This window comes from Astatotilapia calliptera, chromosome 18 (assembly GCF_900246225.1).
Source record: "Astatotilapia calliptera chromosome 18, fAstCal1.2, whole genome shotgun sequence".
NCBI lineage: Eukaryota > Metazoa > Chordata > Actinopteri > Cichliformes > Cichlidae > Astatotilapia > Astatotilapia calliptera.
The window spans coordinates 23,372,256-23,387,885 of record NC_039319.1 but is presented as its reverse complement, the minus strand read 5'-3'; the positions used below and the strand labels follow the sequence as shown (position 1 = coordinate 23,387,885).

The window sequence follows — 15,630 nt, the reverse complement described above, 5'->3', positions numbered from 1 at the left end:
TAATGTTTTTCTCTGCAATTTAAATCCTATAGTCAACGACAATACAGCAAAGACATCATACGAAGTGCTGAAAATTTTTTTTAGTGTCAGCCGTCTATTTCACAAGTTGAAATAGCAGCAAACAAAAGCTGAATAGGTTAAAAAAAGTTTTAAAATAATGTTCCTCAATTCAACAACAGCAACTCAGAGAAACAGGACATGGCCTCACCTTATTTAAACTCAAGTGAGTTCCTTTCTAATGTTAGAAAATTGCCACTTTTTTCAGTAGATAGTAACTCAAAAGTTATATTCAGACTGTATCATCTGTTTAGTTTAGTGTCTCCTTTTTTGAAATTGTAAATGCCGTGGTTGACTGAGCTTTCTTTTGTATCACCCTGACAGGATTAACATGTTTTCACACCATCTCAGTGGGGAGTGCTTACGCTTCCTGAAGTGGGAAAACCCCCATACTTTTGTTCTGAATTAGAACATGCCTGCTGTCTTGTATAGAAAGCATAAAATTGTATGATGTAAAAATGTGTAATAAAATCCTTTACAGCTGCTTAACAGACAATGCTGCAGGACAAGCTAGCCTGAAAGATTCTGGGATTGGCTCTAACTGCACCCAAATTAACTATCTATGTAATTCTGCCCCACTGTTCCATCTCAGCCAGCAAGTACCTGCATATTTGCAGAAATAAAAGACAAGACCACATGGTGAAAATAACTGGTGTATAACCTAACTGGTTATGTGCAGAGCAGCCCAGAGAGGCTGTGTCTCTCAGAAAAAAAGATGGAGAAAGTTTTTAGAATATTATCAGAATATTTGGTGCAGAAAACTAGTTTATGTTTGATTTTTTGTGCTGTTGTTGTTGTTGTTTTTTTTTAGTGAATCAGAGTTGTAAATGTAGTATCTGAATAGCTCAGAATTCAAGACTGCTGCCGTTATCCAGCTGGAGCTGGCACCTACCCTGCTTTGACCTCTCAGTGATGCAAATCAGCTCGTCCAGAAAACTGTTCCTAACCTATGCAAATAGGAAATAAAAGGAAGCGACTGCCTTTTCTTCCTAATTCAAATAGTTTTTCCTGCTCTTGTAGCAAATGAGTTGCGTAAAGCTTCACCCCATTCAGATAAAGCATTTGAGCCAAAGAGGCGCAAGTAAATTTGATACGATTAACTGTCAAAAAAAGAAGAAGCTGAGACCCAGTGTATGAAATTTTGCTAAATTAAAGATTGTTTTTGCTTGAAAAATAGAAAATAATCTTTTTATTTTGATGCCAGTCTGCAGTTTCACAAAAGTGACAGAAACACCAGAGGAGCGACAAAACATTTTAAAATAAGATTTTTTTCATGACTGCTTATAAAAAGTGCTGTCCAGAGATAAGAAATGCATTTCTATGGTCATTTAAGAAAAAGAATAGGATTGAGCTAATATGTGTCCATTCAGTATATTGCCTTAGGAATATTTGCAGGCCCCTATTTAATAAACTTGATGAAAAAAATATAATTTTTTTTCATCAAGAAAAAAAACATGATTTTTTCTTCAGTAAAATGCAAATTGCCCACTTCCATTTTCGAATTTGTAATGAATTCTTATAGGACAAGTTTGTGATTGAGCAAAGTAGAAAGGTTGAAAAGATTAAAAAAGTACAGTAGAGGTGGATGAGTTTAAATTCCTGGCGTCAACAATTCAAAGTGATGGACAGTGCCAAAGAGAAATGAAGAAGAGTGTGCAGGCAGGGTGGAGACGAGTTTAGGAGTCATTTGAGACAAAAGGATCACAGCAAGAGCTAAAGAGGCGGTTTGCAAGGTCATGTGGAGGAAATGCAGAGGGTTTGGTGTGACAGAGGAGGATACTAAGCAGAGGGTGAGGTGTAGTCAGATGTTCAGTGACCCCTAAAGGGCGCCGCAGGAAAAAGAAGAAGAAGATGAGAAGGAAGAATCATATCCAGCACTCAACAGAGAAAACAAACACCTTTTAACTGGGAACATCTGATTTATTTCATGCCAGGAAAGGCACATTCATACACTGAATTCAATTGTTTTAATAGGCTATATAATGTTATATGCATCTACATTCAGGCAGTGCATATAATATGATTCCCTTGAATAAATGCCACAATAACATTAACATATTTTGTTAACCACAAAAAGATATAGCACATATGAGCACTGACAATTTATATATGCACACTTTTAGCATAAGGAGAAGTACATGTGCACCCTGTAGTCCATACAGTTTTACTGACCTTTTACACCAAAAGAGACATACAGTACTTTGCATCAGCAGCACTTGTTGGTTTTTATAAAGTCCATAGAGAATATATAATGTTTTAGAGCCGGTTCCATTTATTCCCAAACTATTTCTGTTCATTTGTTCCTGTTGCATAAATCCAGTCATCTCGCATCTGCACTCTCTCTTAAAATGCATATATAACAGACCAGCATGAAGAGCACAAAAGTCCCTTTTTTTGTTGTTTTTTTTCTTAACCTCCTAGGACCCTGCGTCCACATATGTGGACATCACATTTTGGGTTATTTAGACCAAAATACTCAATTTTGCTTTACAAGGTCCTGATATCCACTTACGAGAAAATTTTAAATGAATGTGCTCATATGTGGCTCTTATTTTTCTTAAAAACAAAAATAAGGTAAAAAAAAAATAAATCTAGTAATTCTTTGTTTTTACGTTCATCGGGCCCCAATATGTCCAAATATCAAAGAGAAACTAAAAATGCATGCCGTGGAAGAGTTCAGGTCTTAGGAGGTTAAGGGGATTTTTCGCCTTTGGCAGATTCATATTTGGGCTTCCTCTGACTTACATCCTCTGTTACACATAACAGTAATCTATCCAGTCAACAGATAAGCACTGTCAGGGAGAATCAGACTGTGCTTTTATTCACACTTTACTGTCCCACTATGAGACAAAGCAACATTCACGAATGAATGTCTAACAGCGAGCAGCACGTCCTGCTCATTCCTTCAGTCCGACATGAGTAGATATACAGTGTAGGGTGGACGGGGAGCAGCAGGGTTAGGTAACGCACACGTGTTTCGCGATCAGTTATTAGCTTAAGACAACATTTTATCAGTTTGCTGCTGTAACGCCAAGATAAAAACAGAAATAAATAAACAATAATAATACTTACACACTGAGAGGAACCATTTCATTAAAAGACAATTGTGCTGGGAATTTATGGCAATATATTGCAACTGTCTGAAACAACCCTTGTGTATATATCTTTCCATACTCTGAACTCATGCAGGCTCTCAGTACTTTTTATCCTTAGGATAATATATATATATGTGTATATATATGTATGGTATCGAGGCAATGGCTGTTAATCTGGAAGAGAATCTCTCTCGGCTTTGATGTTTGTTTTATGTTTTAATATTAACTATGAAATCGTTATACTTTAATACTGACGCATAGCATTTTTGATTTTGAGTTTAGTGCAAGGAAAGTTACTTGCTTCTGTCATTTGTTAATCAGTCAGATTGTGTGTCTGAGATGCTGTACACTGCATATTGTGTGAATGTGGTTCCAAAACAATATGGTACAAATATTTTTGTATGTGTGTGTTTCTCCTTCAATCATATTGTCATTTATGTAAGCATGTGACACAGTTATTATCCACATTTTACATGGACAGTGTAGTATATTTAATGCATTTAATCTATTTTTCCACTGTCTGCATTTAATCAAACACAATTATTCTGTTATAAATTGCTCTTCACCCTCCCTGATTCCTCGGTTGACTATGTTTGATGTTTTTTTTCTTCTCTTCCACTGAAAGCAGAGTTAAAATGGATAAATTAGCCATTTTATTAAGGTAGAACAGGAGCTCTTTTCTGCAGTACTTTACAGAATATATATGATGGAGGCGAGACGATTCCAACAGCGTTTCACGCCTTTTATGCCTCGTCGGTCAGTTCTTCACCACAAACATTTCATACACAAATCATGGTGCCTTTTACCTCCAGACTTTGTGTTGGTTTGCAAACATGGTGAGATGGAGGACAAACTGGTATCAAAAAGCGTAGCAGAAACTGACTGTGTATCGGCGTCCGCCCCTCTCATCATACGTCCTTTCCCGCTTCATCTCGGAGCACCAGTGGTCATCTACATCCATAAGATGTGACCCTGTTTTAAACAGCTCTCAGCCTGGGAGCCTTAGGAATACATGCCAACTGCCGAAGAATAGGCCTTCTCCTTTGCTCTTTAATAAAACTTTATGCCTTGATGGTTATTTGTTCACAGGTTTACTGTTTTTCAGCGTGTGAAGAGTGTCACTGGCAGCGATCGCCTTCTCTGTGTCTGTCTTGCTGCTGCCTTTTCTTGACATGTCAGGCTCCCATAGAAAGAACTCATGCAGGAGGGTGTTGACAGTTTCAGGACACTCCATCATGACCATGTGACTTCCCTCTTCGATTACTTTTAAGAAAGCGAACAGGAGGATCTAAAAACCAGAGCCAAAATGGATAATCTTACAACAGATCCGAATCCAAAGCTATGAGACAATAACTAATAAATGAAACAAAATAGCTCTTGTTTGGATAAAGGTGTGATATACCTCTGCCATCCGCTGGTCCTCATCCATGGGCACAAACTTGTCACACATGCCATGAACCAGAAGAATGGGCACAGTGAGCTCGGCATGGTATACCTCGTCCCCCTCGGGCCAGTACTGACCGCTCATCATGGCTCGCAAAACGAACGGAGACACATTGAAGGCATTGCCCTGCTTCAAAAGCTGCTTTTCTTTGGCACCCTGACGGGCAAATCCAGCTCTGAAGATTAGAAAAAGAAAGAAAAAAACTTTACCAAAATCTCTTTCCTGTACATTTTAAAGATAGTTAACATTTTAAGCAAGCTATTATTTATCTATTACATCTGTCTGTCACAGTGTGTCACTACTGTTTGCAGCATCACAGCATCTTACTTGAGGAAGCTCCAGGCCAGACAAGGTGACAGACAGTGAAGGACACAAGATGGCAGTTGGAAGATGGAGCAGAGGCTGGGCTCCAGAGCTGTGGGACCCCCTCCATTGATCATTACTACCTTATGGACCAGATCGGGATATTCGTGCGCCAGGAAGGTACAAAATGACACTCTGGAAGAGATATAATGGGGTAGGTACAGCATGTTAATCACTGTACGCCACTGACTTTTCTAAGCTGACCCGTAACACAAGCATCTCACAAATCCTCACCCATATGAGTGGCCAATAAGAATGTTGCGTTTACGAGCATATCTCTTGAAGATGGCTCGCAGGTCCTCCGCGAGGGCATAAAAGGTATAAGCTGCTGCAATCTGTGGCGCTGTGCTTGCTCCGTGACCTGCCAAATCTGGCGCAATGACCTCGTAGCCCAGGCGGGAGAAGAAGTCCAGCTGGCTGCTCCAGATGTCAAGAGATCCTCCGACGCCATGCACGAAGAACAGTGCTACATCCGAGTGCGTTCCTTTGCAGCTCGAGATCATCCTCTTGGAGTCTATTAAAACTGTGCGCTTGGGTTTGCGACGGCGGCGGCGTGGAGGCGGAGCAGGTTTATGTTCCCCAGGTGGTGGAGGAACTGGAGGAGGAACAGGGTTGGGGTCTGGAGAAGAGGCTATGTCTTTGTAGTCAGCAAGCTCCACCTCTACAGTGCTGCAAGGCTCTAAATCCCCATCCTGACACTGCAGAATCTCAGAGTGCAAAACATCCCCGAGATTTTCGATCACCAGCTGGCCATTTCGGTAGACTGTGATCTTCCTCTTGCAGTGGACAATGCTGCCACTGTCGCCGTCATTATTAGATATGGGAGAATCTTTATCATAACAGTCAACATCTGCATTGTTCTTTTCAGCAACTTGTTTTTCTGTTTCTATGGGTTGGCGCTCGGGGACGATATGCCGCACTCTCAGGACTCTCCCAGGTTTCACCTCCACATACTCAAAACCATCAGAGGGTTCTGATGACTCCAGGGGCAAGACTAGATTGGCAGTCTTCCCAGTCAGGCAGCACAGTATCCCTTCAGTGATGCTAGTCAGCATGGTGTTTCCCTGCAGGAACAACATCACACAGACACAAATAAAACATATCAGTACTCTGATGCTTCCTTTGAAATGTGGGAAAAAAATATTTTTCATGTCTTGCCCTACTTTTCACAGCTCATTTAGTGTCACAGTTTCAAACATTCAAGCATTCTAACTTGTTCCATTTGCAGTGCTTTGCCAATGGCATTGGCTGCACTGCAAGAAATTGGACCCAGCTTGATTCCTACAAAACTGAACCCAAGCTGTTTCCTAGCAACAGAGACACAATGAAAAGGCTTTCTTTATCCTTCATCAGTCCAGAGCCAGAAAGAAAGTACGCCAAAATAAAGGGTACTTTAACACATTTCCGCTCCAGTCCATTCGCACCAGAACCTCTCGCCATAAGAACAGTTTCTTCCCCTCTGCTGTTGGACACATGAACAATAAACGTACGACTGTTCCCACCACTAACACATGACCCTACGCTGTGTTCACTGCATCATTCCATGTTTGGCACTGATCACCACCTGCACTCATGCATATATCTTTCTACGTAGCACTTTTAATTCTTATTCTTACTTTTATTTTTTCATGTCTATTTAAGTGCAATTTATGACAGTATGTTTGCACTGAAGCACCGCAGCAATTTCCTAATGTTGTAAACCTGCTCAACATTTGGCAATAAAACCCTTTCTGATTCTGATTCTGATTTCAAAATCAATAGCCATATTATATCCAACAGAGCTGTTGAAGTCTCTACTAACACACTCACCTCAGTGACTCACCTGGCTTGACATTCTGATGCATTCAACAAACAACTGCAAAGCAGTATTTGCACCATACACCATGTAAAAAACCTAGGCCAAGCTAGATGTCTGCTATTAATAACCCCTCCATTTCACAGGGTCAGAATCAGGATATATATAAATAGAGAACTCCAGTCAGAGGGCATGACTGTACACATGTCTGCGGACTGTGTGTCTCACGACAACGTGATAGCAGTTTTCCAAACTGCGTTCTTTCCAGCGGGAGATGAGAGCTGGTTTCTATGTTTCCGTTCAGGTCCAGCCACTGCTTGACAGTCTGCTGTCAGCAGCACAAACACACATGTTAGTGTCCCCACTTTTGATACAAAACACAGTTATCTCTAGGAAACACACAAGGCTGAGTCACATCTTCAGTAGCTGGTGAGACTTTATTGTTTACTTGTTTGTTTCCTTGTTTAAGGAACTGCTGTTGTGTCTATGCACTATGTATGCATTATCTGCACTATCATTCAGCACACTTTTGTGTGAATGCAAAGTGATCTCACTGGATGCAAAATGAACCCTTATTTTTACACACAAATTGAAAACCCTTGTAACATTTGAGTTGAGCTGCATTCGCAACTCATCACCATTTAGCATTATGTGCATTATTGTAGGATATTTGTGCATTCCCCTATATTATTGTGCGTTTTGGCAAAGTATACTGAGAAGTACAAAATAGTACATGTTGTTTACATCTTTATTGTCTTCCAATCATGCTGGGTGCTTAGTATATTTAATGATTGGTACCTTGACAGGTTTAAAGAAATATAAAAACAAAATGTAAATAGTGGGAATGATTATTTGTTGGTGGATGTCTGTGGAAATCTGACAAAAACAAATCCTTTAGGTATATTTTTGTATATTGTGCACGTGCCAGTTTTTCACCTTACATTAAAACAGAACATCAACACAAGAAGCAAAATCCTCCCCAAAGAGCAAGGTTATTACCATGCTAGTCTGCAAAAATAAAATAAAACAAAACAAAAAACCCAAAAACACATAGATAAAAAATATTCTACATGGCCACCGACAATCAACAGATCGGCACAAAATAAACTACAGCAGCACAAACCCAACAGTCCTCCCACTTAAATCTGGGCCTCTCTTCCTGACCTACAATTCTCCAATCCCACCAGCAGGTCTGGAACATGGCTGTGGGGAGCAATGTAATGGTTTCCGCGACATCCAACCTCGACCAAAGTCAGGGCTGAAGGTTACTCAGCCATGTTGAAGTTGTTTGTTTTGTGTGTCTGCATTGCAGAATATTTAGGTTGACAGGCCTGCCAACTCTTACAGTAACACACATTCGGTACACTGTGTGCTGCTGCATTTCCATAACAAGAGTCTAGCAGAGTGAGGCGCAGTCTGTCAAGATGCACGTGAAGTGAGTGGCCTATATTTTCAACATGAGACCGTTATGTTAAAAACGCCTGATTCACAAACATTTAGCGGCTTGGCTCCTACAACAACACATTATTATTATTATTTTAAACAATTTATACATCGCAATAAGATTCAAATACTCACAAATATACGCACCAAAAATGTTTATATAAATATTTATATATATAACAGCTTTAGGCTTCACAAATAGTGCGCTTTGAATGATACTGCTTGTATTATTCATAATCTGTTATTATTTTAATCCTGTCTCAGGCGAAATGCATGCATGCATCATGCGTGCAGCCGTTTATTGGCGCTGATATGCTGCACAGTAAACATCAGGTATCCAGATGCCACAGAGCAATACAAAAAAAGCTAAAACAAAAACAAAACTAAAAGATTTGCATTACCTGCAGAAGTACTGATGATTAAGGTGATGAGAAACCTGCACCCAAAGATGACAGTCAAGGGCCGACCACACAGTATCGAGAACGGCGTTGCATCTGGCGCAACAATTTGTCTACGCTAGAGATGCTGCAAAACAGTAAAAGCTCCTTATTGGCCCAATTAGACCGTCATTACAGACCGCAGGGGGGCATGGAGTGAAGATAAAGCATGCATCCATAAAAGAGTGCCACTGGTAGTTTAATGATATACCCATTACGAAAACAGACGCCCGTGTTTTTCTCGCTTCCTCTGCATCCACTGCGCACTCGGGCCAGACCCTACCCAGCCCTGCTGCCCTTGAATCCGCAGCACCAGCAGCAATCTTCGGGTATTTTCGCTGCTGAGTGGCGGTGGGGAGGGCGAATAGAAAGCAGTTGTATATTGAGGAGGCCAATGAGAGGCGCCTGTTTGCTTGTTGCTAGGGCTGACAGGCCAGCAAAAAAAGAAAGAAAAAAAAGGGGAAAGACTGTGTGGTCCTGCCTGGGCGCTGAAAAGGAGACAAATGATAAAAATGACTGTCCGGCTAATTTATCTAAATTAATTGGGCTGGCACGTGACCACAGTCGGGGCTCTGCGTGGGGTCTTATTTCAAATCCCACATCTGATTGCGGACTATGATCATAAAGTGTCACCTGAGAACGAGTTATTGTTGCCTCACCACCAAGGACAGACGTGACCTTTCAGTTTTAATCTAACACATTTCGAGCAGTGCCCCCTTCTTGAACTCACATAGCAAATTGGTAGGCCTGCTGCTGTGACAGTCCAGTGCCAGTCACTGGAAAGCAATCTGTGACGTTTATTGGGCGGATAGCCCGTGAGCCAACTGGGTGCTTTGTTTTATTGCTTGGCGTAAATAATCATTGGTTTATCTGTTTGTATCTGTGTTTTGGACAATTAAAATTCAATTTTAAAAAATTAGGCCTTTATCACTGATACCGGCCTAAAAACAAAACGTGCGTCAGTTCTTTTCAGGATTCCTACCGTGTGCAGATTATTCACGAAACATCATCACTGTAATCATAATGTACTGCACAAAGGGATGACTTTAAGCAACAGCTTGGTTATGGAAAAGTACTGAAACCGACTGTCAGTAGAGAGACCTTCAGAATTTGTGTTTGCACATCTCTGCTTCTGTGTGTATTGTCTTATCACAGGGTGGTCTTTTACATCAAAGGCTAGCCTGAAGTTAATGTTAAATGACTAAAGTTTTAGATTAAAATATAGCAACAATGCAAAAAGCAGACCCTCCAAAATGCAGGTGAATTACACATATAACATTCTAGATGGCCACCAGAGCACTCAACAGCAATTACACTTCCAGCTCAAGGAGTCCTCAGTCAGCATGCCAGGATAGACTATACAGAAACTTTATTATAAAAACATCTTCTCACATCTAAAGCTCACAAGCTCAAACTGAGCGTTAGAGTGAGGAAGAAAGGTCATTTAAGTGACTTTGAAAGTAGAATGGTTGCTATTGTCAGACAGAGTATTTCAGAAACTGCTGATCTACTGGGATTTCCAAAACATGGAAGAATGGCCTGAAAATGAAAAAATATCTAATAAGCGGCAGCTCTCTTAGAGAAAATGCTTTGTTGATGTGAGAGGTCAGGGGAGAATGGCTGAACTGCTTTGAGCTAATTGGAAGGCAATGGTAACTCAAATCCCTACTCTTTATAACCAAGGTATGAAGGAGAGCACTATTGAATGCACAATATGCCAAGATTTGAAGCAGTTAAGCTACAGAAGACTGCAGATTCAGCTAAGAACAGGAAAATGAGGACATAGTTTACACATGTTACCAAATCTTGACCAAAGCATGGACCCACCCTGCCTGGTATCAACAATTCAGGCTGGTGTTGGTACGATGGTGTTTTCTGGGCACATTTTATGCTGCTTAGTAAGAACTGAGCACACAGCCTAGATGACTGTTGTTGATCACTATGCCCATCTCATTGCTATGACCACTGTGTATCCATCTTCAGGCTGCACCCAGCAGAATAATACACCCTAAAGTCAAATAATCTCAAATGGCTTTCTTGAACATGACAGTGTGTTCACTGTACTCCATAATCACCACATCTCAATCCAAAAGAGCATCTTTGAGATGTGGTAGAACAGGAGATTAGGATCATGGATGTGAAAACAACAGATATGCAGCAACTGTGTAATGCGCATGCCAACATGGACCAGAAAAATGTTTCCAACACCTTGTTGAATTTATGCCATGAAGAATTAAGGCTGAATTAAGGCGATAGGGGGTTCAACCTGGCACAAGCAATGTAAAACTCATAACATGTCTGGTGGGTCATTCACCCTATTAGAGCAGTTAGAATATACAAATGCTAAATACCTTACACCAACGTAAATGTTGTGTAAAAACTTAAAAAAAAAAAAAAGTCAGTCCAACGGGACCAAAAGCAGTTGTACCGTGACTCAGAGTAATATCCAAAAATACCTCATTTTAATGTAACCATTTCTGTGGATCTTACACGCTGGGATCAGTAGGTGGCAGCATTCACTTTTGCAGTCTTTCAACAAAACCAAAGAAGAAGAAGCAGACCTGCCTGTGACATTCACTGCTCTCATGTCGGTGTCATCTGTACATTCCTAAATATCTCAAAATGAACATTATGCTGTCCTCATTTTCCCGACTGCGTGGTCTAACTCACGTGCGTAGGTAAGCGACTTAAGTTATTTGCACGCGAGGTTAACCCCGAAGCAAACAGTGTTTCTTTATGAGGCTAACATTGAAAAGCTAGCTTGGTAATCAGTTAGCAGCATGGCTAGTTGCAGTTAACCTGGATAGATACTCATGGGAACTTCTATTTAGTCAAGCAATGGCTAAACCAAACACTACTGATTTACATTTATAGGCAATGTTACGTTTAATTGCTAATAAGCAGTGTGGGCATGGGGAAAAACACAGAGTAATAATGTTTGCTATAAAGAACTTTTGAAAAACAGTTTTGGGGGGTGACTGAAACACTTTTCTGCTCTAATTTTTGCACAAGTTATTTTATCCGTACAGTATTCTGCTTGCATATGTTATGTAGAGGAGACCGGGGCCAGTTGTAGCGATCTGTTATTCAAAGCGGGACCAACTTTCTTTGATCATGCTCATTATGGTTGATCAGCCTACTCTAAATATAGGTGTTGTTTGCTATAATGCAAGATTTTAACATGGAACCTTTTTATTGTCCCAGGTAAATATCGTATTCAAGTAAAATGCACTTATAACTCAACACAAAGACTTAAAACCTATTTTGTAGAAGCTAGAACTGTTGTAAAGTTTCTGGAAAAACAGAAATGGATGTCTTGAATGTATACTCTACAATAACACACACACACACGAGTGTGTGTGTTTCTTTTATGAAAATATGACCAGTATATTTCACGTAGTCTGTGAGCTATCAAGGAAAATGTAAAAGATGTTATAATTGCCCCCGGTCCACCACTCTTTAAGACAACCTGCACTAAATTTTGTTTGCAAATTCTTAATTAGCCCCTTTATTGTAAATATTGAAGCAGTACAACTGATATAATGCTGTTGTGAAAAAATGAAACCGTACACATAAACTTCATTATGATAAATGGATTTACAACTTGCACGACGTTACTGTATTATTGTGGCATAATTTTGAAATTAGAGTAACATATTTCAACAACATTTTAATCTTTGTTCTTCCAACAGCATTCCCACAGCAGACCTTACTGGAACCTCTTACCTTAGATCGTTCAGCAGCTGGATTGGTCCTGGAGCAGCTGCTAGAACACAGGTTTTCAAAGCTTCAGATACAATTTCTTCACAAGCTGAAGGTTCAGGAGTGTTTCAGCAGGTTCCCTGGCAGTACCAGCAGGTACGGACCCGGAAAAGAGGCACCGAGTATCAGCCCAAAAACATCAAACGAAAGAGAACCCACGGCTGGATCAAAAGGATCAGCTCACAAGGAGGCATCGAAGTGATTCTGCGGCGGATGTTGAAAGGACGGAAATCGCTCACACACTGAAAGTTCCCAATGGAAGATTTGACTTTAAAGAAACAGACCTTGGTTCTTATATGCTGAAGGTGCTCAGCATGCAGCAAAGAACTTGTGTATTGGGTTAACTGGTGTGATACTGGGTGTGGTCTGGGTCTGGCAGTTCCACAGTATTGGTCTTGAGAGTGTAAATGTGCCCTGTAGTTTTGCCCACCTTCTCTGGTCAGGGCGGTTTTGGTCAAAGTCATTAGGTGTTAGCACATTTGTGTGACTTCATTTCTTTTTCTTTTTGAGTAAACATTGTTGACTTAAAGAAAAATGTTCCTATAATAAAATTATTTTCCAGAATCAGCATGGTTGGCCTGAAAATGAAAATACCACCTTCACTTCTGTTAGTTTTGTCCTGTTTAGAATGGCTTTTGTAGAGTCGCTGTGCTCATGAGCATGATCAGTTCATTTGCAGCAAAAAAATAAGTCTGTGTTACCTTAGTTGACACAAAAAGGTATATACATTATTTATTCTGCATATCTGATAAATGTGTATTGTGCTTGAGTAAATGAAACATCACAACAGTGGCCTAAAAAAACTAAAGATTGCCCTTTGGTTTGTACCAAAAAGCTCCTTTTTTGATATTTGACAGATACAGAGGCTCAGAATTAACTGGACGATTGACTAACAATCAGTTTTGTGGCCAGATTGGCCCTGTTTCGTCATTAGTCCGTGACAAAATCACTAAAAAGTGATCAGATAACACTTCAGTGCAAATGAATAATGACCCAAAGCATACTGCAAAAGCAAGGCAAGAGTTTGTCAAAAGGAAACAGTGTGGTATTCTTTAATGGCCAACCCGACAGAGCATGCTTTCAGGTATTATATACAAAACCAAAGGCAGGGAGACCCACAAACAAGTGGCAACTGAAGGCGGCTGCCATCAAGACCTAGCAGAACATCCCAACAAATCAGAACCAGAAGTACTTTACTCTTTTGTACTCCTTGGTATAACTCTCAAACATGCATCTAATTTAGAAGGTCTTCATTTAGGCTGTACAAATAGTTTGTTGCTCTAAAAAAGTCCTCCCTAAAGCTAGGACATCTTACTATTTATCAAATAAGAACAACCCTAGGTTTCTCTTCAGCACTGCATTCAGGCGAACAGAATCCAAGCTCTGTTCAAACATTTCCCTTAACCTTAACTAGTAATGACTTCATGAGTTATTTACAAATAAAAATGTAACCATTACAAAAATAGTCACAGCCATGCCACAGATGCATTTTTAAGAACAGCAACTGCTGATATATCTTAGTTTACTTCAATAATGTCTTCCCCTTAACCATCAATCTGTTGACCCCTCTTGAAACAGTAGTTGTTAAAGAGCTTGCTGCAGAGTTAGAGTTTGTGCCAAGATTTAGTGCATCATAGCACAGCACTAGTGAAAGTTATGAATGATTTTCTGGCCTCTGGCAGGGAACTTTATTTCTATGTTTTCCTATTAGACCTCAGTATTTTACTACAGAGAGATTTTACTACACACTGTTGCTTTTACACTGCACTGATAGACTACAGTTTGGTTATGTAAATGGGGAGTCTTCACACACAAGTTAATCATGTATAACATTGACCAGTACTTTTTACATTGTACATGCTTCCCCTAGGCAACATGATTAGAAAACACTGCAAAAGTGTCCATATTTTCATTCATATACAGATGACACTCAGCTTTAAGCAACAGAGCTAGATGACACGATTCTAGTTAAAGACATAAAGGTCTGGATGATTTCTGATTTCCTGCTTCTAAATGCAGATAAAACTGAGGTTGTAGTACTTGGCCCTAAAAATCTTAGAAATATGGTCTGTTATCAGATACCTACTCTGGATGGCATTACCTTGGCCTCCAGTAACAAGGTGGTTTCATTTTTGACCACAACATGTTCTAGAGTGAGCGCATCAAACAAATATATAGGACTGCCTTCATTCATTTGTGCAACATCTCTAAAATTAGAAAAATCTTTTGTCAGAGTGACACTAAAACAAGTTCAACCATTTTCAAAATCAAGATTGCTACATATCACTTAAAATCCAGAAAATCCCATTAGGCTCCACCCAATCTTAAATCATTACACTAATCAAAATATAAGAGAAGGTCATTTATTTCCTTGAAAAATGCAATCAAAAAACATTCATGACCAACACAGACTGTTGGTTATAAATTGTTAATGCTACCCAGTCACATGCAAAGTGTTAAGGCCAGTGCGTGACCCACTTGCCACTGGGACACAAACTTCAATACAAGAGCAGTAAATGTCAGAGTAATGACTAATGTCACAAACTAACTATGTACCATTACCAATTTTAATTCATACTAAATATAAATATGCAGTGTTGGGAAGGTTACTTTTAAAATGTATTCCATTACAGAATACAGAATACATGCCCCAAAATGTATTCTGTAACGTATTCCGTTACGTTACTCAATGACAGTAACGTATTCTGAATACTTTGGATTACTTAATAGATTATCATGCTTTTTACAACAATGTGAATGTACTATTGCTGTGTGATTTATTACTATTACTGAAGGTCCGCGACTCCGAACTGTAGTAAAGGGACCTCTGACTAATACGGCGGGGTCCCTGTCGGCTCGTAGCCGAAAACTAGCTTTACTTTGTTGTGTGGGTCAACTTTTCTTGCGAGAGACAGAGAGAGGTGTTGAAAGACTGCTCCAACGGAACTTATTGTTTTCGGAGGAAAACACGAACACGGTGTACAGTCGAGTCTTAATAGCTTACTTACAACTGGGCTCGTCAGGCACTCTTCTTGGCTGAAGTGGTTATTATTATATTTACATGCTTCCAGCTCCCGTTTTTCCTCGATGACAACTCCAACCTTTCCACTCCCCTTTTTCTCTCTCCCTCCTCGCGCTCACAGACCCATAATGTGTATGGCAGTCCATTCTCCCTGCAACACGGACTACACTGGCCATGATGCTACATTCTTTAGAGCTATGCTTGTAGCATTC

The 15,630-nt window shown here is 40.0% G+C and overlaps 2 protein-coding genes across 2 annotated transcripts; one reads left to right on the top strand and one right to left on the bottom strand.

Moving 5' to 3' along the window:
- Positions 1 to 2,704: 2,704 nt before the first annotated feature.
- Positions 2,705 to 8,977, bottom strand: abhd8a (abhydrolase domain containing 8a). The gene is made up of 5 exons (XM_026150792.1): positions 8,599 to 8,977; positions 5,194 to 6,023; positions 4,924 to 5,094; positions 4,555 to 4,771; positions 2,705 to 4,440 (listed from the first exon to the last, which is right to left on the bottom strand). Exons 2-5 carry the CDS (start codon positions 6,012 to 6,014, stop codon positions 4,228 to 4,230), a joined length of 1,422 nt encoding a protein of 473 aa, XP_026006577.1. The 5' UTR covers positions 6,015 to 6,023; positions 8,599 to 8,977; the 3' UTR covers positions 2,705 to 4,227.
- Positions 8,978 to 11,129: 2,152 nt separating this feature from the next.
- mrpl34 (mitochondrial ribosomal protein L34) lies at positions 11,130 to 12,934 on the top strand. Its single transcript, XM_026149669.1, has 2 exons — positions 11,130 to 11,312; positions 12,327 to 12,934. Exons 1-2 carry the CDS (start codon positions 11,257 to 11,259, stop codon positions 12,640 to 12,642), a joined length of 372 nt encoding a protein of 123 aa, XP_026005454.1. The 5' UTR covers positions 11,130 to 11,256; the 3' UTR covers positions 12,643 to 12,934.
- Positions 12,935 to 15,630: the final 2,696 nt, after the last annotated feature.

Bases quoted from the DNA above. Each gene is read 5' to 3' on its own strand.
- mrpl34 (XM_026149669.1), top strand. From the start codon at position 11,257: ATGAACATTATGCTGTCCTCATTTTCCCGACTGCGTGGTCTAACTCAC. The intron at 11,313-12,326 runs GTAAGCGACTTA...TTCTTCCAACAG, and splicing joins GGTCTAACTCACGTGCGTAG to CATTCCCACAGCAGACCTTA.
- abhd8a (XM_026150792.1), bottom strand. From the start codon at position 6,014: ATGCTGACTAGCATCACTGAAGGGATACTGTGCTGCCTGACTGGGAAG. The intron at 5,095-5,193 runs GTGAGGATTTGT...TATCTCTTCCAG, and splicing joins CTTATTGGCCACTCATATGG to AGTGTCATTTTGTACCTTCC. The intron at 4,772-4,923 runs GTAAGATGCTGT...TCTAATCTTCAG, and splicing joins CTGGCCTGGAGCTTCCTCAA to AGCTGGATTTGCCCGTCAGG.